Source organism: Rissa tridactyla, chromosome 10 (genome assembly GCF_028500815.1).
Source record: "Rissa tridactyla isolate bRisTri1 chromosome 10, bRisTri1.patW.cur.20221130, whole genome shotgun sequence".
In the NCBI taxonomy this organism is placed as follows: Eukaryota; Metazoa; Chordata; class Aves; order Charadriiformes; family Laridae; genus Rissa; species Rissa tridactyla.
The window spans coordinates 19,487,637-19,513,424 of NC_071475.1; the positions used below are offsets into that span (position 1 = coordinate 19,487,637).

At 49.6% G+C, this 25,788-nt stretch overlaps 3 protein-coding genes across 10 annotated transcripts in view; 2 read left to right on the forward strand and 1 right to left on the reverse strand.

The window, feature by feature from the left end:
- Window positions 1–6,582: 6,582 nt before the first annotated feature.
- On the forward strand, window positions 6,583–11,180 carry MANF (mesencephalic astrocyte derived neurotrophic factor). Its single transcript, XM_054216553.1, has 4 exons — window positions 6,583–6,749; window positions 8,756–8,883; window positions 9,703–9,844; window positions 10,990–11,180. Exons 1-4 carry the CDS (start codon window positions 6,662–6,664, stop codon window positions 11,172–11,174), a joined length of 543 nt encoding a protein of 180 aa, XP_054072528.1. The 5' UTR covers window positions 6,583–6,661; the 3' UTR covers window positions 11,175–11,180.
- A 385-nt stretch (window positions 11,181–11,565) lies between these two features.
- RBM15B (RNA binding motif protein 15B) lies at window positions 11,566–14,722 on the forward strand. The gene has a single exon (XM_054216524.1). The coding sequence runs from the start codon at window positions 11,693–11,695 to the stop codon at window positions 14,456–14,458; it is 2,766 nt and encodes a 921-aa protein (XP_054072499.1). The 5' UTR covers window positions 11,566–11,692; the 3' UTR covers window positions 14,459–14,722.
- A 5,806-nt stretch (window positions 14,723–20,528) lies between these two features.
- The window catches only part of DCAF1 (DDB1 and CUL4 associated factor 1), a 52,378-nt gene continuing 47,118 nt past the window's right edge, over window positions 20,529–25,788 (reverse strand). For 3 of the 8 annotated variants that reach the window (XM_054215903.1, XM_054215902.1, XM_054215899.1), the window contains 2 exons: window positions 24,545–24,800; window positions 20,529–20,805 (listed from right to left, as the gene is read on the reverse strand). In XM_054215903.1, coding sequence (XP_054071878.1) covers window positions 20,747–20,805; window positions 24,545–24,800 — 315 coding nt within the window. In that variant the 3' untranslated portion in view covers window positions 20,529–20,746. The other 5 variants (XM_054215901.1, XR_008468654.1, XM_054215900.1 and 2 more) reach the window with 5 other exon arrangements.

Sequence of the window (25,788 nt, forward strand, 5' to 3'; positions counted from 1 at the left end):
ATGAAAACAGCTATCTTATCTATAATGGAAATCAAATTTAAAAGGAAAAAAAATAATTTGTACAAGTGTCCTAAAGGTACTTCATTGTATATATTGTGATAGCATGTTTCCAGAACCAACAAATAAGTGGTGTGAATTTTAGATGTAAATATCTACCGTTTGTTTTGGGTTTCTTTCCCTTACCCATTCACTCGACTGCTGTGATGTGGAATTAAAGATTAATACCTGATATTAAAACAGTACAGCTGTATCTTCATTGCTGTCCTCCAGACAGGGTTATCCTCAGGCTGCTCCCAATGTTCACAAGGTATGTGGAAAGAGCCACCACCTCCCACTTTTTTGTGAGTGAGGAAAATGGGGGGCAACCAAAAGGACCTTGTGGCTATTATGTGTGGTGAGGGAACAGCTTCCACATTGTTCTCCTAGCTGAAGTACGCTGTTTTATTTAATATTCTTAAAGCAAGCATCAGGCATACTGACCAGCTGACCAGTTAGACTGTTGCTGCCATATGAATCTACCTGAGACCCCTGCTTCTCTATCACAAGCTTTAATACACAGACCCAATACTTTCAAAGACCAACTGAATCAGTGATTAGTTCCTCCAATACACACCTCACTGCGTAGATTGCTATTTGATGAGTGATGGCTTATTTAACTTTTTTACTGCAATAGCAAGACATTTTGGCAGTGATTAAATTTCTCAATTTTAAGTATTTAAATACTAATAATTTTAAAAGAACAGGCATGAAAGAATAGTAATTATGACATATAGGGACACAGGATTTGGTATTGAAGAGCTACAGTGACTTCTACATGCAAAGAATCTCAAACAAACCAGGTCAAGATGCAGGAGACAGAAAAACTAACGCCATTTGTCCCATCCTGCCTTGACAAACCACCAAAAAAAATAAAAAGTATGAAACTTGTCCCAAAAGATGTTTAGCAGTAAAATATAGCAATAAGCTGGCCCTGGGGTGTACATGGACTGCCAAGCCACGCTTTTCCTTACGTACATACCACATACAAATACTGAGAAGAGATAAACTGTAACAAGGTACTTCAAAAAGTGCATCTAAAATATCAAAATGTGGCTCAGCTAAACTGTTCACCTTAAACCTGAAAAACTGTATAAATCAGACCCTTTGGGACTGTTCCTAGCCCAACTTACCAATCTTAGTTAAGCAAGTAGTTTTTTATTCAGCTAAAAAACATTTATTAGCCAAGCATAGGATATAACAAAGTATATTTGACACAACAAAACATGTGAAGCCCTCAGCTTTAAACAAGAGTTAAAAAAAAATACTCTAGTTTCTGTTAAAACCAATAGAACACTTTTTCACTGCAGGTCAAATACTTTATTTAAGCTAAGGCAACACTAGTCAGATGATTGACATCTAACTACTCTGTTCAAATACCTCTCCTTATCTAAATAAGAAAGCTTCAGCACAGTTTCAGTATGACTTGTGCAACTCAGTGGGAATTTCATTACAAAGCTGATAAGAGGAGAAATGAAACCTCTAGAAAGGACTACAACCTAGCCGATAAAGAGTCAGTCCTCTACACCTCTGCATAAACGTGCCTCTAGCTGTAGATTCTTCTTAACAAACCATGGATGGACGGACATGCAGACAGACACTTTCTAAAACCAAATTTGGAATAGTAGTTCTACACCACTTCAGCTTCTATTCAGCATCCATTCACAGCAGTACTGCATTACATTTTCCCACCAAATAAACCTGGTTTCACCTCCACCCTGACAGAATACAGTTCATTGCCCTCTCAGACTAACACCTGAAGCTGAACCCCTTTCATCCACTCCAATAGCTGTACACAGATTTGCACTCTTAGGCTGCAGAACCTGCAAAGTTCCAGCCCACACAGCAGCCTCACCATGAATACACAGCTGCTACCATTTACTAACTTAAACCTCCCACCACCACCCATTTTTATTCCCCACAGCTCTACCAAGCCCAATTAATTCTCCTGCTCATGCTTAGCATGCTGCTCTTGCCCCATTAGCCTGTAGTGATTGGTTGATTAGCCCAGAGAAGAGAAGGCTCCGTGGAGACCTTATGGCAGCCTTCCAGTACCTACAGGGGGCTACAGGAAAGCTGGGGAGGGACTCTGGATCAGGGAGTGTAATGACAGGATGAGGGGTAATGGTTTCAAACTGAAAGAGGGGAGATTTAGATTGGATTTTAGGAAGAAATTCTTTACTGTGAGGTTGGGGAGGCACTGGAACAGGTTGCCCAGGGAAGCTGTGTCTGCCCCATCCCTGGAGGTGTTCAAGGCCAGATCAGACAGGGCTTTGAGCAGCCTGGTCTAGTGGGAGGTGTCCCTGCCCATGGCAGGGGGTTGGAACTAGATGGTCTTTAACGTCCCTTCCAATCCAAACTATTCTATGATCTCATCTTATCAGACCACTATTTAACAGCAGATCATATTCCATCTCCCCTATTAGCCCTATCCTGCTCACATCTTCCCTTTGTACTATTAGCCCCCAAAAACCACACACTGCAGGAGCCCCCAGCACAAAACCACATATTTATAGCTATGTGGCTCCTCTTCATTTATTTTTTTTCTTTCCCCATGTAGAGCATTTTCACCTATAGAAACTGCCTGGTTAGAAACAACCTCAATTACAACTTTGGTGGTCATCAATGGGGAAAACGAGCAAACCATTTAAATGCTGGAATAAATTTTTGCTTCTCTCTAACCATCACCCTTTTCCGCATGCAAAATTGAAAAGGGACATTCTTTTTAGGTATTCTTTAAATTATCCACCTTTCTCTCACTCATACATGCCCAGATACAATGGAATAATGCCTAGCCTTTATTGTAAAGCCACCTGTGGCCTGGAGAATAGAGTCACCTGCAACGCTAAACTCCTAGCAGACTACCCTCCATAATCATAGCACTCTGTGCTTCCATCATAACTAGCTCCGAAAGCTGGCAAAGAAATGATGAGAAGTCACTAGAGGTTTACTCCTCACTCCACCACATGCTCCAGCTCTAAATCTGTGATCATTCACTGGCACAGTAACTCGCCTGTCTCTCAGCACCTCACTTCAGTACTATTTGGCTTAGCTAATACTACAACCAAACCCACAGCCAAACACTTCCACCCCTGTCCCTCACAGCATCCCGTAGGGTATAGCAACCACAATGCACATAGCACTAGCAACATCCCCAGAAGAGAGCTAATACTTTCTGTTTAATCAGTCTAACTGCAAAATTTAGAGCAGGACTAGAAACCCTCATCACTGGCTCCTACGCCCTTTGCATCTTCCTATTAACAATGTAAAACTCTACCCACACTTTGTCTTTCAAATTCATAGAATCATAGAATGGTCTGGGTTGGAAGGGACCTTAAAGATCATCTAGTTCCACCCCCCTGCCCTGGGCAGGGACACCTCCCACTAGACCAGGTTGCTCAGAGTCCTGTCCAGCCTGGCCTTGAACACCTCCAGGGATGGGGCATCCACAACCTCCCTGGGCAACCTGTTCCACCGCCTTACCACCCTCACAGGAGGGATTTTTTTCCTAATATCTAATCTAAATCTCCCCTCTTTCAGTTTGAAACCCTTACCCCTCATCCTATCACTCAACTCCCTGATAAAGAGTCCCTCCCCAGCTTTCCTGTAGGCCCCCTTCAGGGACTGGAAGGCTGCCATAAGGTCTCCACGGAGCCTTCTCTTCTCCAGGCTGAACACCCCCAACTCTCTCAGTCTGTCCTCATAGCAGAGGTGCTCCAGCCCTCTGATCATCTTCGTGGCCCTCCGCTGGACCCATTCCAACAGGCCCATGTCCTTCTTGTGCTGAGGACTCCAGAGGGGCACGCAGTACTCCAGGGGGGGTCTCACCAGAGCAGAGTAGAGGGGCTGAATCACCTCCCTCGACCTGCTGGCCACGCTGCTTTTGATGCAGCCCAGGATGCGGTTGGCTTTCATTTTTCCGAACTCTCACATACAAGAAGACCTCGTCTCCCTCCTTGTTCTTGTCAGATTCCTCTTTATTCCAAAGAGGGAATTAATTGATGAATATCCTCCCACAGCTATAGTTTTAATTTGAGCATTAAACTGTGACTATAAAACAGGAGCTAAAGCCTCCCTAACAACTGAGGGTCTTTTAAACAATAAAAACAGCCAACTTCTGCATCCAAAACTAAATCCTCATCCCAGTCACTTTTGAGAGATAAACACTAGGAACTGTTAATCTTGATGCAACTCAAACGTTGAGCACGCAACGTTGCAGGAAGATCTCTGAGGGTCAGCCAGTCTTCTGAGTACTACTGCTTATACATGTGGAAATTAAGGCCTATATTTAAGAGGCAAGGCAATTCGAGTCTTTCTCTTTCAATACCCATCCAACTTAGACTGGTAACAGTCACAACGTCCAACACCACTGAGGACCAGCACAAGCTGCCCAGCACCCAGGCTTCAGCCATGACAAATCCCTAATGTTGCAGAGAAAGGCAGTGGCTGGAGGGTGGTGGAATAAACAGAACCCTAGAAAACTAGACATGGCTCAAAAAAAAAAAACCAGAAGGTAAAAAGAAGGCACTGCCTTCCCAATTGTTGGAATGTCGGAAAACATATAGCTATACAATAAACTATAAATAAAAAGAAACTATAAACAAAAAGAAGGAAAAAAAAAAGCATGAAAAGGAGTCTTTGTTCTTCCTCAAAGTCATTTGAGGGTCCCAATTGAAACATATAGAGATGCTCACAATCCAGAATCAAATAAAACCACTCCTATCCTGTCACAGTCTGTTGTATAAAAATGTATAAAAGTCCTACTTTGTTTGAAGATCTGTTTCATAACTGCACTCCTTTGATAGTTAAACTTCCTCCTTATTGTGAAGATCCTAAATTCTCATAATTCTGAATTTAAGCCCTACTTCCAACTAATTAATAAGCCTCTTCACCTTGCAGCTCTTTTGCCCACTATCCTGCTATGAAACCAGGGCAATTTAAGTAACCACTTCTCTGTACAACTAAGTGACTTTAGTGGGCAATCAGCATAAACTTAGAAAAGCCAATAATCTTCCTAAAGTATATTGATATTCAGTAATTCTGGGAATTATTACAGACCGATTTAAAAAAAAAACTTAATAAACATATTTTGGGAGATAACAAGAATTAGAAAGGTGAATAGCCACCTCTTCTATCTGATAAACATGTGATGTATTCACACTGGCAAGATACAATGTCCTAATTACTGCTCACCTGCTACGTGACCTTTGCTGAACAAGGTTGCTCCTCCTCCCCTCCTCCCTGTCTCTCCTCATCAAGGCTTATAATTTGCAGCTGATGACCTGCAAGAAAATTCAGACAGTGAAAAATCCCCCACAGCTCCTACCATGGCTTTGCTTGGGGTGGGCACAATTACGCTGCCTCGTTAAATCTTCCTGTACCAAGGGAAACCACCAAGCTAAGATGTGCGCTCCCTCACTATAGCACAAGGCTATATGACTTTGCCTTCACCTTCTTTGATTAAACTGGTACCCTAGGACACATACACTTAAACATACAGCCCCTAAGATAAGAAACAATCAACAGGGTGCCCTCTTCCCCCAAGTAGCCTACAACTTCAAAAGCATTGAAGTGATAAACTCATAGGGTCTCGAATTGTTCAAGGCAGTTCTCAGCACATCCTGTGAGGGCTTTGGGAGCAGATGGTGATAGACACAGTGACTGGGATAGGAATTTTAAATAAATAAATTTTAATTTGTTTCCTTGGCTCTACAAAACCATACAAAAAGCCAGAAACAACCCACTCACAAGTTGTTAATTTAACCACTCAGCTTTCAGACACCCCACCTCGAAGAATTCAGGCCTTATAACTTAAAGGGGGTGCAGGCATCACCAAAAGCCACCCGTGAAGGGCTCTCTCAGAGCCGACGCTGAGGAGAAGCCTGTCCCTGCCGCCCCCGCTCTGCTGTCCCCTCACAGGAGACAGCGCCCTCCCCATCGTCGCCCACCCAGGCGGCTCCTCCTCTGCCCGGCCGAGCTCCCCCCCGCGGGCTCGCACCACACACCCTCGGCCCGCAGGGAACTCAGACAAACAGAAGGGCCTGAAGCTCTCATAGGCACTAAACCCCGCGCTGCCCGAGCGCCTCAGGCCGCCTCCTCAGCCTCACCTCAGCGCGCTCCGAGCCGCCGCCCTGCCACAGCCAGCAGGCGAAGGGACGCCCCACGCTCCCTGCCTGCTCCCGGCGCCCACCCTAGGCAGCCGTAGCCTTCGGGTGCCGCTCAGCCCGGCCCCAGGGCAGCTACTGACGGCAACGGACGGCAGAGCCGTGCCCACCGCGCCTCTCAGCGCGGCCCGGCCGCAGGTGTGAAAATCTGCCCCTTTACAAGATGGCGCCCACAGGCAACGGTTACGAAGCGCACGAGGAGGTTTTTTCCCTTAACAAAAATGGCGGCTGAAGGAGGCGGGGAAACTCGCGTTCCACTGCCTCCCCCAATCAGCGGCCGCCAACTCTCCCGTGGAGGCAGCGGAACGGCCAATGGGAAGGGGCAGCGTGGAAGCCGGGCGGGGAGCGAGCCAATGGGGCGACAGCGGCGGCGGGTGTGGGGGGAAGCCGGCGACGCGGGGGCGGCGGTGCCGGTGCCTGTGCGGCGGGCGCAGTGCGCGCGGGCTGCCGAGCGAGGCGGGATGCGGGCGGCCCACGGGCTCTGGGCGGCGCTGGCCCTGCTCCTGCTGCCGGCCGGTAGCCGGGCCCTGCGCGACGGGGAGTGCGAGGGTGAGTGGGGCCGGGCCGGAGGGGGGGCGGGCCCGGCCCGGCTGGCGGTCCACGGGCCCGGCGAGGCGAAGTGAGGTGAGATGAGGTGAGGCGAGGTCGCCGCCTCCCGCAGCCCGGCTCGCCCGCTGGTGTGAGGGGTCGCGGCCGGGCCGGGCCGGCGGGAGCGGTTCCTCCCGCGGCAGAAAAGTCTCCGAAGTCCGCCCAAGTGCCGGCGGGCCAGGCCGGGAGAGCTGCCTGGGCGCCGTTGGCAGGCGGAGCGGCTCGGGGAGGAGCGGCGCCGACCCCGGGAGGCGCGGACAGGGCGGCCGGCCGGTCCCCTCACCCCCGGGGGTGCTGCAGCCCTGTGTCCCCCCGGTAATGCCTAAAACCGGAGGCGGCGTTCAGCGGATGATGCACACCGGGCGCCATACGCACCGCCTAAACACCAGAGGCCCCGGGGTGGGAGCCGTTGAGCCACACAGCAAATTAAACCGCTCTTGGTCTTGAACAGATTCCCCTGGTGAAGCACGAAAAAACTTGAGGTGGGGTTGTAGGAACTGGTTGGGTGTTTGCAGTGCTAATGCGGGGGGAGGGAGCATAGTAAATTGGAACTTAGGGCTGCTGCCCCAGCACTAGGTTGAAAACTTGTTTCTGCTGTACTGCTGTCGTCAGTCCCGCTGCCTGCAGCATCTCTATTCTTTCCAAAGGTTTTCACTTCCAAACAGCGCACAGTGGACATCAGTGTGTGTCTGTGACTGGGGACAAACTTGTGAGGTAAATCATGCTGTTGTACGCATACAAAAAAAAAGTTTTCCAAAGTGGCCCTGCTGATAAGTACTTTCAGTCTTAATGAGAGTATGTTTCTGCTTGGCTTTGAGATGGTCATACTTGATCCCCTGTATTTGCTCGTTTCCCGTGCTATGGCTCCTGTTCAGAGTTGAATACAAGTTGCTAATGACAATAACATTTGCCAATCCCTTCCCGTTGGGGTAAACAAATCACATAAAAGACATAACTTGTGCCTTTCCTCTAGAGGCAGGCCAGTGCCTGGCACTTGTCTCACACCTGGGAAGTTGTGAGAATCTACAGGTCCCACTGCAGGAACTGGTGGGGCCACAGAGCTCTTGGTCCAGGCAATGCCGATGTTCACAGGCGAGTTGTGCGAGCAGTAGAATGAGCGACATCTGACACTTGGCAAACTGGCAGTGTCCCTCTCGGTCACCCTGTCACACAGACCCTGCATGCTGCGGTCACCGTAGCCTCCCCAGCAAGGCACAGCGGGTGTGCTGGGCTTAGTCTGGAGCCGACTGCTGCCAAAGGGAAAGCACAAGGACTAAGTTGTACCTGCCCTCCCCACGGGCAGGGACTTGGATCTGTTCTCTCAACTGCACCTGTGTGAGTTTCATTAAGACTCTTCCCTTTTTCAATCTGAAGCCGATTCAGAAGCTTGTGGGAATGAAGAGAGGAGAAACACGCCCAGTGGAGAGAGTGTGTGATAACATAATTTCTTTTTCTCTTGGAAATAACTTACCTATGAACTGAACCAACTTGCTAATTGGTGATACCGTATTCCTAAAAACAGCACACGTGGAGTCTGTAACGGGATTATGGAGAGAGAGCTGGTTTTCAGTCAGAACTGGTTTTGAAGACTGTGGTCTTACAAATTGCTTCCCAAAGCAGCAAGAATAAGACAGAAAACTAAGTTTACATTTTTGCACAGGCACTGTTTTGTGTTTTGTCCCTCAGATGAATCCTGCTGCTTGCTCAGGACAGTGGACAGAAGCCACCGGACACTTCCATGGATCTCGTTTCTCAGATTGTCAAAAACCCACAAAAAATAGCAGGGCATATTGTTGATTCATGTGTGCTCTGAAAGACTTAACTGAAATATGTGTGAAGTTACTGACTATGCAGTTTCGCAAAGTTCTGTTCTCCAAATCCCTTATTCTGTTTCCCTACAAGTGCCCTCTAAGAGCTGCCATGAGATTACTGCAGTGGCAGGTAACTCCATCCATCTTCCCTTCCAGTGTGTGTCACGTTCCTGGGAAGGTTCTACCAGAGTCTAAAGGACAACAATGTTGAGTTCACACCTGCCAGTATCGAAAAAGAGCTCTTGAAATCCTGCAAAGAAGCAAAAGGCAAAGAGAACCGCCTGGTAAGTAGTCGTCAATGATACTTGTCTCTTGAGGGAGTAAGTTATAGAATACTTGGCAAACAAGGGGAAACTAGTGCTTCTGCATTTGTACGATGTGGCTTCCCAGGGGTGTCATTCCTAGCTCTGTGGCTACACTTGGTCCTGTATTTTTTATGAGAAGACTTGAGGAGTTTGACCTCTTCACCTTAAAAATAAAAAAGAAAAGACAAAAAAAACCCTCATCTGTTAACAGATATCTTACTGGGTGACCTTTTTTCTCCCTGTTACTGAAGTGCTGGGGATTACAAAGCTCTTACTTGCTGTAGGACTTCCTTGTCATTTAAACTGTATTTGGGGTGCTATATAAGCTTTTAAAATATTTATGCTCTTCGGCTGTTTAGATGAAAACTAAATAAAGGAAAAACAAATTGCCCTTACTAGAGCCGGACAGCAATCTGCAAATGAAGAGCCCCAAGGAAAAGGCCCTGAACTTTCTCCCTAAGAAGAGAACTACAGAGAGACACCATCAGAAATGCAGAGGGGGAAATGCCTCAGAAAGTCTTTCTCCTTGAATGAAGAAGACTTTATACTTAATCCATTTTTTTAAAAAGTTGATAAACAAGACAACCAGCCTCAACAGCTTTAAAAGTAGTGTGATGGGAAACGTCTGCCCAGTACCCTAGGCTCAGTGTTAGGCTTCCTTTTGCCTGCTTGTAGCTGTCACGTGGGAAGGTTCTCTAACAGTAAACATCTAGTTGCAAAACCAAGCGAGAAGACGTACAGAAAACTTTTAGAAGCGTTTTTCCATGCATCCCCACCTCATTGTTTTCTTCCCTCTAGTGCTATTATGTTGGGGCCACAAGTGATGCAGCCACCAAAATCATTAACGAGGTATCAAAGCCCATGAGTCATCACATCCCCGTGGAAAAGATCTGTGAGAAACTAAAGAAGAAAGATAGTCAGATCTGTGAACTAAAATACGGTGAGTTGCTGGCATAAGCGGAAATGCCCATGCTTTTCTGGGGTATGGGTCATTTGGGGTAAAACAGCATGCTAAAACTCCTCAGTCCTAAGTTCTGTAGCAAGATCGCTAGCCAAATTAGGTTGCACAACCTGGGTTGCTCTCCGTGAACATTCTAGAGAGTTTTATGGAGATGCTCAGGTTAAGATTGTTGGCTACTAACCCTTTTTAGCTTCTGCAGGGCCACTGATGTGCCTTGAAATAAGTAATTTCCAGGCATATTGGCACTACTGCACTCAAATCACTATTTGGAATATCTTATTTAGGAAAGCGTGCAGTAAAGCTTGTTGTGGGGAGCAGCCAGGTGTGTCCTATGGCCTGGGATGTCTCGTGTACACGGGGTTCGAGCCTGTAGCTAAGCTCTGTAGTCCTCTCCTCGCTGCTCTTATATTTGCCAGTAGCAGGCTGATAAAACGCTTATTTCTCACCTCCTCTGGTGTCTGCCCAGAGCATTCTGGCGCTCTGTTTCTTACCACTTTCCTTGAACTCCTGCATTCCTAAATCACTTACTCTTCCTGAAAATACTAATCTGAAGAACATTCTTGGAAATAACCTCCTCCTGACTGCTCTCCTCTATCTCTGCCCTCACATTCCCCAGAGACACCCCTTGGATTGTGGGTCTTTACACTTCTTATTTCTCGTACCAATGTCCCATTGCTTCCTGAAAAGCTTTTTGTTGTTGTCGCTTGCTTATCTTCCTCTGAAATCACTCTGCTGCCTTTTATTTATCCAGTGGAAGAGAGAATTGAAGTATTGCTGTTGATGTAATAAAGGAGGTTTCAGGGCTGTTGTGGAACTCCTACATCTAAGCCGCAATGAAACTTTCTGGCTTCTACTAATGACTTTTAGTGTTTAAAACCCTATCTGCTGTCAAAAGCCTAACGCAACGTTCCTTCCACCCTCTGTGAGCCTGGCACCTCTCATCGCTCTCCCGTTTTGGCTTCCTGGCCTCCCGTATGGGTCTCCGCAGCAGCCACCGCCGCCGGACCCCTCACGGCCGGGGTCCCCCATCTCCTTGCCCCCCCCCCGGGTCGGAGGGGGGTGTGCAGGAAGGGGGGGGTGATGCTGAGCGCGGCTCTGCTCTCCCCCCCCTCTCCCCCCCGCAGACAAACAGATCGACCTAAGCACCGCCGACCTGCGCAAGCTGCGCGTCAAGGAGCTGCGGCGGATCCTGGACGACTGGGGGGAGGCCTGCAAGGGCTGCGCCGAGAAATCCGACTTCATCCGACGCATCCACGAACTGATGCCCAAGTACGCGCCGCGGGCCGCCGGCGCCCGGGCGGATCTCTGAGGAAGGGGCGGGGGGGGGGGGGGAGGGGGCGCCGGGACCCGCCGGGGCCGGGCTGGGCGCTGAGGCGGGGCCCGGCGCTGAGGCGGCCCGGGCGCGCACGCCCGGCGGCGGGAGCTGAGGCGGCGCGCGCTGTACGGAACGTTCATTAAAGTACAACGGTTTCTACCGGGCGGACACGTGACGTGTGACGTGATTGCGTCGTCGTTCCCCCTTTTCCCCCGCCTCCGTTCCCCTCGGGCCTCTCCCGCTCCCCTCAGCACGGGGGCGGGGAAGCGGGGTTCTACCCGGCGCGCGCCGCCCCGCCATTGGCCGCCCCGCCGTCACGTGCGGGCGGGAGGTGCTGCGGCGTCACGTCGCCTGTGCGGGCGCCATCGCGCGCCTGACGCCGCCATGCGGCGGGGGCGCGGGGCGATGACGTAGGGCCCGCGCGGCGCGGCGGCCGGAGCCGCCTTCGTTCCCTTTTGTCCAAGATGGCGGCGGCCGCCGGAGGCGTCTCCTGAGCCGCGGGCCCCGGCGCCATGAAGCGGGGCAGCGAACGGGACTCCAGCCCGCCGGCGGCTGGGGGAGGCCGCGCCGCCGCCGCCAAGCGGCCCCGCGAGCGCGAACGCGAGAGCAGCAGCCGGCGCGGCCCGCACCGCAGCTCGGGCGCCTCCCGCAGCAGCCGGGACAAGTCCACGCCCGGCGGCGGCGGCGGCGGCGGCGGCACCACCAGCGGCGGCACCACCAGCAGCGGCGGAGGCGGCTCCAGCTCCCGCAGCCACCGCGGCGATGAGCGCGCCGGCGGCGGCGGCGGCGACTCGAACCACCGCCCGGCGGGGAGCGGCTCGGCCTCGGCCGCCCGCGGCGGCAGCCAGGCCGCCCCCTCCTCCTCCTCCTCTTCCTCCTCCTCCTCGTCCCGGGCCCTCGGCGTGCCCAAGGCCAAGGCCCTGCCGGGCGCCGTGGTGGCCCCCTCGCTGCTGCTGGCCGGGCCGCCGCCGGGCGCCGCGCCCTCGCTGCTGCTGGCGCCGCTGGGGGGCTCGGCGGGCCTGGCCGGGGAGCCGCCCGGCTCCTGTGAGTACAAGACGCTGCTGGTGAGCGGGCTGAGCGCGGCCCTGCCCGACCAGCTGCTGGAGGACGGCCTGTTCCGCCTCTTCCAGCGCTTCGCGGGGGGGGGAGCCGGGGACATCAGTGTCAAACTCTCCCACACGCCCGAGCTTGGCCGCGTCGCCTATGTCAACTTCCGACACCCCGGGGACGCCCGCGACGCCCGCAGGCACGCCCGGGCCCGGCAGCTGCTCCTCTACGATCGGCCCCTCAAGGTGGAGCCAGTCTATCTGCGCGGGGGCCGGAGGAGCCGCACGCCACCCCCCGCGCCCTCTCCGGAGCCCCTGGGGTACCTGCCGCCCATCCACAGCACCTACCAGTACAAGCAGAGATCGCTCTCTCCCGTCACCAGCCCCTTGCTGCGGGAGCCGCGGCCCAGGCATGCTCACGCTGCCGCCGCCGCCTTCGCTTTGGAAGCAGCCGCCATCGGGCTCTCCCGGGAGCGGGAGAGGGCCCTGGATTACTATGGGCTGTATGACGAGCGCGGCCGCCCTTACAGTTACCCCATCGTGGCTGAGGAAGACCTGATGCCGGAGGATGATCAGAGAGCGACCCGCAACCTCTTCATTGGCAACCTGGACCACAACGTCTCGGAGGTGGAGCTGAGGCGTGCCTTTGAGAAGTACGGCATCATTGAAGAAGTGGTGATCAAGCGGCCTGCCCGGGGTCAAGGCGGGGCTTATGCTTTCCTCAAGTTCCAGAACTTGGACATGGCACATCGGGCCAAGGTCGCCATGTCGGGCCGCGTTGTCGGCAGGAACCCTATCAAAATTGGCTACGGGAAAGCCAACCCTACTACCAGGCTGTGGGTGGGTGGTCTTGGCCCCAGTACTTCCTTGGCTGCCCTGGCGAGGGAGTTCGACCGCTTCGGCAGCATCAGGACTATTGACTACGTGAAGGGAGACAGCTTCGCTTATATCCAGTATGAAAGCTTGGACGCTGCCCAGGCTGCCTGTGCGCAGATGAGGGGCTTTCCTTTGGGCGGACCGGAGAGGAGACTCCGAGTGGATTTTGCCAAAGCAGAAGAGACGAGATACCCGCAGCAGTACCAGCCTGCACCGCTCCCCGTGCACTACGAACTGCTAGCTGACGGGTACAGCAGACACAGAAGCCTAGAGCAAGACTTGAGGGTGCGAGATAGGACTCCTCCGCACCTCCTGTACTCGGACAGAGACAGGAGCTTTGCAGAGGCAGACTGGGCCAGCCCTGCCAAAACAGCTGAACGCAGAAACAACTTGGAAAGCTACAGCCGATCGGTGCGTAGCCGGAGCGGAGAGCGCTGGGCCAGCGACAGCGATCGCAGCGTGCCCAAACCGTGGGAAGAGAGGCGGAAACGCCGGAGTCTTTCCAGCGACCGCGGGAGGACTACTCACTCGCCTTACGAGGACAGAAGCAGGACAAAGGCCAGTGGGCCAGCTTTAGACCGCAGCCCAGACAGGGCTCGCAAGGAGAACCACACTACAGAATCTGGAGCCGAGAAAGAGCAGAGTAACTCCCTTCAGAACAATCGTCATGCGACTGAGGAGAAACCCCATCGTGAGGCATCCGATGCTCCCCAGCCTAAAAAAAGGGACAGCGAACGCAATCATCGAACTGGTGAATCGGAATCAAAAACTCACGAGGAGCCAAAATCTGAGACCAAAAAGCTAAAGAATTTATCGGAATATGCTCAGACACTGCAGCTTGCTTGGAACGGGCTTCTTGTGCTAAAAAACAGCTGCTTCCCCACCTCTATGCACATCCTGGAGGGAGACCTCGGTGTCATCAACGGACTCCTTAAAGACCATTCATCCGGCGGGAAGTTAACGCAGCTCAAAATCGCTCAGAGACTTCGGCTCGACCAGCCCAAGCTGGATGAAGTCACTCGCCGTATCAAACAAGGCAGCCCCAACGGCTACGCTGTGCTCCTGGCGACCCAATCCGCCCCGGCAGGGGCAGGGGCTGAGGGGACCTTCCCTGTTGTAGAGCCTGGCTTGCAGCGACGGCTTCTCAGGAATCTGGTCTCCTACTTGAAACAGAAGCAGGCTGCTGGGGTTATCAGCCTGCCCGTGGGAGGGGCGAAGGGCAGAGACAGCACAGGCATGCTTTACGCGTTCCCTCCCTGTGAATTCTCTCAGCAGTACCTCCAGTCAGCACTAAGGACATTGGGGAAGTTAGAAGAAGAACATATGGTGATAGTTATAGTCAAAGACACTGCCTAGCCCACACTGTCTTTTCAAATTCCATGTTTTCTTTGTGTGTCACACAACCCAGTTGTTTTTAAGGCTGATCATTTTGGTGGAGGCTCAAAACTCCTCGACCAAAGTGGTAAGATTTTTAGTTTCTAATTAATTTTAATACCATTTAAATAGAGCCCATTTTATTCGTTTTTAATATGTGACACTGTCCGCTGTTGTTCTGTATTTTTATTTTTTAACTGTATGAAAAGTTGTCAGTAAAGCCTTGTTCACTGATGGATTTCTAAACTTGTGCGGTATCCTAGTTTTTGTGGCCCAGGAAGGGCTGACTCCCTGTGCTGGCAAGAGCGGGAAGGTGATGGTCCCAACCCCTTTCAGTTTCTCAGGGCCCAGCTTCCTGCACCTCCTCCGTCTCTTTATACGTGTCCTGCAAGGTGGGAGGGGGAAGAGGGGGGGTTCTTTGTGCTGTGCGAGAGACTGAAAGGTTGGTTCTCTATCTTTTTTTATTTTTTTGTCCTGTTTGCTTTTTATTTCATAAATTTGAGAGTCTGGATGCTGTTGAGTCTCTATTTGAGGATAGAAGCTTCATAGGAAGCCAGCTACGAAGGAAGCAAATCCTGATCAAGAATAGAAACGTTTTTTATACGCAAACAAAAAAATACAGTTAATACTCGGCAAAAAGTTTGCTAGTAAGGAGCCAGCTCTGTATTCAGTTCTGGGAGGTTTGAGAGCACCCGATCCGTGTTTCAGTCAGATAGAAGTTCCTGGGTAAAAAAAATAAAATGAGGCTTGACATTCCTGGGTTTTATAAAAGGAAAAAAAATAAAAACAAGCAGGAGAAAAAAAAGTAATTTAAGGGGGAAACCTCTTGGGCCTGTATTAGATGTAGAGAAGCAAATAAAGGGCACCAAGGTTTTGGTGAACTGTAGGTGTCCCATTGCGTAGTCGATCATGTTGCACTATCTGAAATCCTTTATTGAAAGACAAATGGCAAACTCGTGTTTTTGGGTTTTTTTCCTAAAGTTGAAACTTGTTTGCAGGCTTATAAAAAAAAAAAAAAAAGAGAGAGAAACGTGCCTGGCTGTCTGAAAACGTGTCGTGTTACCACAAGTAACCTGTCTATGGCTGTAGGAAGCTCTGGAGATCAAAATTTGAAGTTTAGTGCGCGATGGTTCCATCACCTTTTCTATCTGTGGAGTGAGACAGCTGTTCAGGAGAGCAGCGTCCGCACCTCTGGTGGCTCAGTAACGTAAGGATGCGGTACCGAGTTCCAATTCCAGTTAAAATCCACACTGTTCAGTTTGGGGATATTTTTATTTTTTAAAATGATGCCTGTAGATTTTAGGAGGCTTACAGAAATTTGTGTGGGATTAAAACCACTCGATTTTAAAGTTTCTTTGAATTTGCAGGTTGACTCTTTGTTGTTGTTGTTTTGGTGGTAAGCAAGTGACCAAAGTCCTGGGAGAAGCAGAGTCTGTCTTGCCCCAGTGTGTGTGACCAGGCAGGCTCGCTTGCTGACGGCTGCCAAAGGCCCTTTTAAAACCGTGCTCTCAGGTATGATTGGTATCAAAACCTGTACAGCAGGGAGCAAAACTCAGTCTAATGATGCTTTTATTCTTTTTTATTTTTTTAACCCTGCAATTTCACGGTAGGGACATCATCAGCTGATGATGTAGGAGCGGTTGCTTAATTTAATAACGTATTGGTAGCAACAAGTTTGGGTTGGTTTGTTGGGTGGTTTGTTTTTTTTAACATTTAATACTGTGATGATATTAAAAGTCAATCTGATGAGTTAGTGTGATCATGAGGGGGTTAGTATTTTACTTGATGATGCATCTTCTGTACCCCAGAAAACCTAATTCTGTCTGTGAGGGCCTGGCTACAAGGCCAGGGAGGGTTTTGTCCGCAGGGTTCGGCGGGAGGGAGCTGGCTGGGCGCGGGAGAGCCCCTTTAGGCTGGGGGAGCAGAGGAGCAGCGCTGCTGCTCCCAGGAGCCCAGACGTGTCTCCAGGCACCAGAGGGACCCTTCGGGACACCGCGCAGCGCAGGGAAGCTGGGCTGCCCCTGGTTTTACACGGTTACAGGGACGCCGACTTTTAACCTTGTGACCGAGTCCCCGATGCTGTTGTAATGTAGACAGTGCCAAATGTCAACAATTGTAACCGTTAAGTGTTATCTGAAACCAAGTGCTATTAAATACCCCTTATGGCCAGAGTCATAGAGTGATTAGAGCTTTTTGTCAGAATATCCTTCGTGTTGGGGGTGTCCGGGCAGGCTGAGGCGCAGCGCGTGGTGCTGCAGGAACAAACCCCGCCTGGCTCCTTGCTGGCAGGGAGCTGTAGCTCCTGCTGCTGTGGAGCAGCCTCCTGCGTGTCTGTGTGTGTCCCTGTGTGTGTGCACATATGTGTTATGGCATGCAAACGTGAGGAATCAGAAAGAAAACAATCAATATGTGATAAAAGCTGCAACTGCCTGATGGCAAAGCCAGGGAACCACTAGAAATCCCCCGTCTGTCTCCCACTTTCCTTTTGAGACAAGTAAATAATAAAATATGGTGTGTGGTTTTTTTTTTTTAAGACGACAAACATTGTCATGCTTTGGGTTGGGAAGATTTTTAATGGTGGGATTTCTGTTCCCAGTGAGGTGGCAGACGGTTGTGAGCATGCGTGTGAATGGAGCCCCAGTGCCCAACAAACCTCCCTCCTACAAACAAATTAGAGAAGTCGGAGAGTTAAAGGAAAAAAAACACCCAGGAGAGAAACAGGATCAGCCCTCTGACCTGCTGACCTGAGCCTTCCCAGCTCCCCAGCATGCGAGTGAGCCACAGCCATCGCTTGAACTGGCCGCCCGTGCTGAGGCCGAAGGCCCCTGTCCCGTAGTCCTGCCCGCCATCCCATCCCTCACACACGCATCCTGGCTGGGTCTGAGAGAACCGGGCCTGAAAAGGGGGAGGCAGATAGTGACAGCCAAATACCACTACACCAGCTTGCAAGACTTGGCCCTCAAATGGGGATGGGAGGTAGTTCCGGGGAGCAGATACCCGGTGCAGGGGTGGGAAGAGCACCACGGCCCTGTTTGGGAGGGCTGAGACACTCCGGGATGTTGGACGAGGGTGGGTAGAACAGTGCTGGGGGGGGGTTGGCTGCTGGCGTCTCAGCCCAGTACAGCAGTGGCAGGAAGGGCATTGCAAGGCGCCAGTGGTCTCTTTGAGGGTGACCTGAAACTCAAAGTGGGACCAGGGTGTGGGATGGTGTATCGCACGGTCTGAGAGCATTAGCATTTAGACTGAGTTGCTCCTTTGTTTTTTAAGCACCCATCCAGTAAATATTCTGTCTTACGAAGCCTGTCTTTAACTTTAACATCTTGGCTGTCCTTACTACAACAGAACCAGGGACAAGAGGGCTAGCCCCAGGCAGTCGCCGGTGCCTGGCATGTTATCAGTGCTGATAAGCTGAGCATCCCTTGATTAGTACCCTCAGGTTAAACTACTGACCAGCCCTGAGGTCTCTACCCTGCTCTCCAAGCCCTGCCCTACATCAGACTTTGGGACTGGCAGAATGGTTAGAGCCTGCTCCACAGCAGGGTGTAACACAAAGGGCCTGAGCACTCATGGTCCAGGCACAGAGGACCATGTCAACGCAAGGGCACAGGCTGGGGCTGGGCCAGTCTCTGCTCACAGCACAGGAGGAAATACAGCGTCCTTCCCGCGACAAGCAGAGGCTGAGCGTCTGCCCAGGACAGGCGCAGGGGCTGCTGTGGCAGGCGTCGGTGGGTGACCAGCCCAGGATGGGAGGAGAGGGTTCCTTGGTCAGGCTTCGGTGGGTGACCTGCATGCTGCCTCCAACGCGCAGGCTAAAGCCCGAGGATGCTCCCTTTGGCTCTATTCAATCCAGTTAGGATAGGTGCGGGAGGGGAGGGATGGCACACACACTTAGAGTGGCCCAGATTCAAGTCGGAGTTATAAACAGGAGCTCCACCCGAGACGTTTGGGTTCTGTCTCACAAAACTAGTTGGTAAATTTCTCTGAGACAGCCAGGCCCAAAACAGCAACAGATGCAGCCGATTATAGCTGCGGTGTAATGCCAGAACAAGATATGCACATCTGGCACAGTATCTCCCTCTGTTATTAGTAGTTGAGTACATGCTTTAGATTTTTTTTCCCCCTCTTCCTGAGCAGCACATTTTCTAAGGTAAAGTTGCATAAGATGGTTTTTGATAAGGCAGAGGCTGGCTTCCACAGCTGCTGGATGGCATATCTGATTTTCAATCCCCTCAGTTAATCAGAATGCTGCTCCAATTGCTGGTCTTAAATGCTGTAGTAATCGCAACTTGTTCCTCTTTATCGACTCTGTAGGGTACAATTATCCATTATAAGTTGCAGCATAACCTTTCTTTTTAATTATTAACAAGCAGCCCTGGTTAAGTGCATTAAGTAGATGTGATGCTGGAGGGAAGAAAAGATATCCCTTTGCTTGGTTAAAAAGAAAATCCTTCCTCTTCAAGCAGTGAAACCTTGAGCCTTGGTTGAAATGAGCACAGTTCTTGGTGGAAAACTTGCTGTAGTGTCAAGGAGTGAGCAGCCTCCAGCGCCCTGTTCTGCCTCAAACCCTATTCTGAAAGTGGCCAAAACAGAGACAGTGTAGAAAGTTGAGCAGGTGTTATCTGAACATCTGGGAATAAATAGCACATTTAGCAGCCTTGAGCACACTTAGCTCCCAGTTCTGACTCACGGAACTAAGCTGGGCAGTTGTGTGCTGTACAGTGAAATCACACACTCAACTGCTGTTTTTTTTCCATCCCCTTCTGAGGGCCGGGCCTCTTGTCATGCACAAACGGGAGCACCTCATTTGCCTTCTGCCAGTACAGCCACAAGGCAGCCTACGTAAGCAGCCCAGTGTCGCTCCCGCCTCCTGACACACACCAGCGAGGTGCTGAGAGTTCCCTGCAGCTGAACCGCAGCGTGGATCTTCTCCTGCATCTTTAAACAACAGCAGAGCCTGGCATTAGCAGCACCTTCCAGCTCCCACAGGGCGCAGCGGGGACGCGGTGCCGCGCTGCTCGCAACCCCACGGACAGTTCAAGGCTGGGAGGCAAACCAAGGAGTCAGACTTGAACCCACGGGTGCTGCAAAACGTGTCATGCAGCGCCGGGTGTCCCCGTGCACTGGAGCCACAGGTGCAGCCTGCGCTCCCAGAAATCTCAGCCCTTGTTTACTTTGCCCTTCCTTATTGCAGCTGGGCCACAAGCTACACCCGGCTGCTCTCCGGCTGAGCTCCGCCGGGGCACAGGGCGCCGCTTCTGCAGGGGTAGCAGAGGAATGCATGGCTACAATTCACAGCCATAAACGGAGACAGGATTTGTATTTAATTTTTTAATAAATACACTTTACATTAAAGAAAAAGGCCTTCAATTTGCAGTTTCCACACAGAGGGCAAGAGGGAGGAAAAAAAAAAAAAAAAAAAAAAAAGATTAAAAAACTTGAACCACAAAGGGCAGAGGGGAGAAAGAGGGTTCAAACTTCAATCCCAGATCCCCATGTCTTCAGGAATACCGGGCTCTGACTAGGCCAAGCCAGGATTTCAGCCTCCCACTATAGCTGGTCTCACACCGAGAATCTCCGCTTTAAACAGCCTGTACTTTTAGTTAACAAACACCCCCAGGGCTCTTCCCTGGAGGACAAAAGCATCTGAAACACACTGGCGCATTAGCAGGTGTTAACACCTGTTGCTTTTTTTTTTTCTTTAAAAATAAAATCATATTTAAAATAAAAATATTCTCACTCCTCAACAATATTAGAAACCATGATCCTCTTATTTCACTTAGTAGTTGCATAAAAATGCCTCTTCTTTTAAACATTTTTTTCTCCCCTGAACCTACCCCATGGTAACAAGGTACTACAGGAATACAAAGTCATCCCCTCTTTACTAGAACACCTGCCTTTTTTTTTTTTTTTTGTTTTATATAAAACTATTTCTGTTCTTTAGGAAAGAACTTTATACAAAGAAAATATATTGTGAAATATCTTCAGAAGTTTCCTTGAAGAGGAGAGTCATCTCAGGCTAAAATAAAAAATAAAAAAAAAAAAGGCAGAGAGATAAGAGGCCTAACCCCAGGTCTCTTTATTGTACAGCCTCAGACTTAGCCACGAGCCTCAAATGGACTCAAACCAAGACAGCGGATGGGCTGGAGTTCCTCAGGTTTTCCCAGGAGAAAAAAGGTTGGGGTGCTCAGAATCGGTGTCCAATTTGGTCTCCGGTCTTCTGCTGGGAAGGGATCGTCTCCTCCTGCCAACACCCCGCCTGGCAGTCACTCCTCACTCATTCAGAGACAGGATTATGTCGTCCTCCAAGTCAGAGTTATCTGAGCTGTCAGCTGAAACGGAGACACGTAGGTTACGTTTGGTTTGTGGGAGAACACAGCTGTCAGGGCTGCTAAGCAAGGGAATGCATTCATAGTTACAAGAGATGGCCACCACCTGCTTGGGACCAGTGACTCCCCAGCAGTGACGGAGGCAGCTAGCACCGTAAGTGCATTTCAAATCAACCAAAAGCAGTTAGCAAGTCTGCACCAGAGCTTGCTTTCCCTGGTTAAAACAGAGCATCAAGAGGAGAGCTGCTTTAGCAAGTGCAGTTTCCATTAGCTGGCAGGTTTCCTCCCCCGTGACCAGATGGGGAGGAGGACACCAGCAGTAAGTTACCTGCACGTGAGCTGCCTGCGCAACTGACTGTGCACGTCTAAGTGCAACACCTCTTCGTGGGGGGCTGGACAGATCTGGCAGTCATTCCTCACAGCTGTTACTGGAAAGCAAGCTTGACGGTTCCACCACCCTGATGCGGTGAATTACAGCCTCTGTATAATGTGCGTAGGGCTAATTCATTATGCACTAAGTTAGACCCAAACTTTCTCAGCATTAGGTTCCTATTGGCCTGTAGTTCCCTCCGCACAGCACAGCAGACCACCTCCCCACAGAGGGGGAAGCAATCCACGCACTCACAACTAGAACCCTCCTCTAACAACCCAAAGGTTTCTGTAATGAATTTAACTACATGGCACTCATTAAAGGTGACCTGAAAATTGCGCTTTTCCTAGTTTTCTTCGTTTTGGTACAGAATGAAGACACAAAAAGATTTGCCAGAAGCAGTCACACACACACACACTCTTGCTTTTTATCTTAAAATGTAAGATCCCTCCTCCCTCAGTTGTGCAAGAGGGAAGCGGTAACAGCTCTGGCAGCAAGAGGTCTCCTGCCTTACCTTAGAGGCGACGTTGGTTCTTTTTCTTACGTGAATTCATTGGATGCTGCAGTTAACTAGGGGTTAAAAATAGTTAAAAAAAAAAAAAGACACCAAGACTTCCTCTTAGCCATCTCAATTATACTGAATTATACTAAAATGCCTGTCAAGGTAAGCAAGGCCTTCTGGAAGGTTCACCCCTTCCCAGATGCTTTCCTTAGGGGGAAAAAAAAAAAAAAAAAAAAAAAATAATCACAGGCAAGCGGCAGAGGGCACAAACCCTTTCCCCCAACCCTCCTCCCTGAAGATCAGCCAGCTGCCCTTCCACTGTGGTCTGAGGGGTCATCAGTGCTCCCAGAGCAGCTACAGCCATGTAAGGGGACTTGCAAAACACCAGCCAGTGCTGCAGCAGCTACACTTATGCAGTACGAGGGAAAGAAGCACAAGCGAGATAACGTTCCAGAAACTCTGGAGAAGAGAAGCTGAAAAAGTTGTTGACTTCTAGTTTTTTTGGGTTTGTTTGGTTTTTTTTTAAACACCAGAGGAAAACTTTGAAAAGGGATCTCCTAACTCTCTATTTTCAGTCCACCACACGACCTTCCAATTTTGAGCTCCATTTCTACAAGTAAACCTAAATCGCACTTAACTCCTTTGCAGAAGCCTATAGACCTGCCTGGAAGTTGCCATTTTTGATTACAGAAGAAAAGAGGAAACAAAAAAAGTCAGCCACGCTGCTGGTGAGAATTTCAATAGATTCCTTCCATCCTATGTTACACACACATTTCAAAAAGGACGCTCCACTGGCCCAGGAACAAGCTCTTGAAAGATCTACACAACACAAACTGCTTTGGATAAGACAAAGAGATCCACCCTCCCCAAGGTGGTGACAAAGGAGGAGGAAGACAAATTTATACTTAAAAGATTGTCCATGGATTATTCCTGAGAAGGAAATAAAACCTCTCCTAAAGCACAAGGAACCGAAGCCACTCACTCTCCTGTTTCAACTGTCCTTTGAATTATTTTGTTTTGAAGCACACCCACTGTATGTAATGGAGGTTCATCCAAAATACAGCAAGGGCCTGCAGCAGGAACCACTCTAAATCCATCCCCACGCCTCAGATCTGCACTTTGCAACGGTGTCAGTGCCCTTGCAACTTTTAATTCTGGAACATGGCCTAAGCAAAGGAGAGGGGGAAATTTTAATTGCTCTTGCTGGGTGAGAAACAAAACACAGCCAGATGATGTCACAGAGAAGAAGCCACAGAACCCCACTCATCAAATCTTGTGCAAGGACCACACATGCATGGCAGAGCTGCACTCCCTGCTTTAAGTTCCTAAAGATGCTGCTAAGCAACCCAACAGCCAGAGGATGGGCTGGCTGCAGCTCCAGTGACACCCGATCAAAGTTCTAATCAAGTCCATAAACACTGTACAGATGTGGCCATTTCATAATACACAGTGCTCTGCAGAGCACACTTGAAATAACGGTCAAGTAGCACCTAGCTTTGTTACAGGAATAGTTACTGAAATGGCCTGAACTTCCCTTCCATTCTGCCCCTCGGACAATTCAAGTTACAGCACTCTGGGTGCTCTCTCAAGAGCTTCGGGCCCTGCAGCCCCTGAGGAAACAGAAGTGGAATTGTGTCAAGAAGGTCCTGCCAGCTACTGGGACAGGCAGAAGTTACATGCAATCCCAAATGTTGAACTGCAACATACTATTAATGAATGTGAGCTATGCAAATGTCCTACATGGCCCGGCATTGTATACCTACTACCTCCAAAAGAACAGCAGACTGGCCCCACAGAATAACTCTGGCAACCTGATGTGGCCACATCCCTAAAAACAACTGAGCGACACTCTCACAGAAGAGAGGGACATGAATGAGCCCGCCAGCCGCATCAGTGCCAAAAGTGAGGCCTGGCATGCTTAATCCTCCAGAGCATTGGCAGAGAAGATTGATTCCCACCTCAGCTCTCACATTAATCTCCTATCACTGCAGGACTTCAAAACACCTTGCACACTGTAATTACTTATCCTTACCAACATTTGAACTTATAGTACCTACAACATCCCCATTTTACAGCTTGGAAATTAAAAAGAACTAAGTGGCTTGGCTGCACATACTCAAAAATGGTGCTGGAAAAAATGGAACAGAATCTGGTGTCATAAATCGCAAGCCTGATGCTATTCTACTCACCTTCTCTTTCTTGTGAAGCCTTTTTCCAAACTGAATGGCAACATTAAAAGTTCAGAACTTACTTTCTTATGCACACACGCGCACACACACACACTATGATAGCTTTTCAAGCCTCTGTATTTGTGGAATGCCAGAAAAAGAGAACAATTTAAATTTTATCCCAGAAGTTGCGTTAGCTTCAGAACAGCCTAAAAAGCCAAGTGAAGTCAGAAATGTCATGTTGGTTTTGCACTTTAAGCAATTAGAAAAGAGAAAGAGTAGCACCAAGGACCAAAAATGTTTATCCTTACAGGTACAAATACGGCAGAGAAGACAGGTGAGGTAACAGTTCAACCACTGTCCCCTTGGAAGGGCAGGACAGGCCAGCAATCAGGCAAGACTTCTTCACATAGAGTTTCTTGGCCTGCCTTTAAGTTCTCACACACGCACCTGGGAGCATTTGAAGAAAGGAGATACCTTCCTTTCCAGAACTCACAGCTGTTCTCTCAGGTAAGAGCAGTTTTTACTGACAGATTACTTTGAGAGGCCACAGGTGAACAAGCATGATGATTTGTACCTTTCATACCAGCGAGGGGGAAAGTCAGCCACATCATTTCAGGGAAGACTTAGATATTGCATATTTGTCAGCACGTGAAACAAAGAACAAGGTCACCTGTGGTCACCAAGTTGGGCACAACTTACTATCTCCAAGAATCAGCTCAACTTCCTCATCAGCATCAGAATCTTCATCTTCACCCTCATCTCCCTCTTCCAGGAGGTTGGCAAGCTCCTCATCATCAGACGGAGAAAAGTCATTTTCTCCATCCTCGCCAGCATTCTCATTGTTCTCATCCTCCTCCAGCTCAGCCTCCAGCAGCTGGTCCGTATCTAGTTCATCAAGGTCATCTGTATCATCATCATCTTCATCATCATCTTCTTCCTCTTGCTCCTCTTCTTCCTATAAAGACAGCAAAAATAGTCCATTGCAGACATTAAAGCAAATGCAAAATGGAATAAGAATAATTGAAGAAAACATACCTATAGTTTTCACTTCTCCCCATATCCAGACATCACACATTATAAACATTTCCCATCACCCATATAAACACTTTCTCTCCGCAGCTACAGATCATGACACATGCTAGATCATTTGCAGGCCTGCAAAGTCTTATCCCCAAAATGCAACACAGGTACCACTGGCTCAAGCTCCTCTCCAGTACCGGCCATCAACACGCATCACCACAATGCACTTTTGAGAAGGACATGCATAAAACCCGTTAATCCATGGCTTTGTTGCTAGTCTTGTACAAACTGCTTTAGTTTCAACTGGACCAAAACCTCTACTTTGCATCAAACAGCATGCAGCAGGGATGTTCAGCCCCTCAGTCATTCCTGATTTAGACGAGATGTAAAATGTACGGAAAGACACTATTAACCTAAACCAATCCCTGAATCACTCAGCCTCAGACGACAGAACTGTTTAAAGCAGCTCAGAAGTCCCATCTTTGGTATTTACCTGTGGATCAAGCTCTTTCTCTAACAAACCATAAGAATTTGCATTTGATAAAGCAACTGAATTTCTCATTGCACGGATCAAATCCGGAAATCTGTGTCTAGCAGACAAAACTGAGTGGGAGGAAGCTGTTACGGTCCTATCGTTCCTTCAGACAAACAAGAGGCCAAAAAGTGCCATCACAAGGCAAGCTCCAGGAAGGCTCCAAGACTCAAAGGACGGGTTCTATATACCTGCGCGTCTCCTCAGGGTCACACCCTTTTTCTCTAACACAATGCTCTTATGTGGCAGGAAGGCAGCTCTCAAGTCATTCAGTCTTAATTGCCCCTTTGTTTTGGGAGGGAACGCATTTTGCAAAACTATGAAGCAGTTACGATACATATTTAACAACCCGCTTCAAGGGTTAGTTTGGTCCTCAAGCTCACCACACTCA

Coding starts and splice junctions, on each gene's coding strand:
- RBM15B (XM_054216524.1), top strand. CDS start 11,693: ATGAAGCGGGGCAGCGAACGGGACTCCAGCCCGCCGGCGGCTGGGGGA.
- MANF (XM_054216553.1), top strand. CDS start 6,662: ATGCGGGCGGCCCACGGGCTCTGGGCGGCGCTGGCCCTGCTCCTGCTG. Junction 6,750..8,755: donor GCGCGACGGGGAGTGCGAGG/GTGAGTGGGGCC, acceptor CTTCCCTTCCAG/TGTGTGTCACGTTCCTGGGA. Junction 8,884..9,702: donor AAGGCAAAGAGAACCGCCTG/GTAAGTAGTCGT, acceptor TCTTCCCTCTAG/TGCTATTATGTTGGGGCCAC.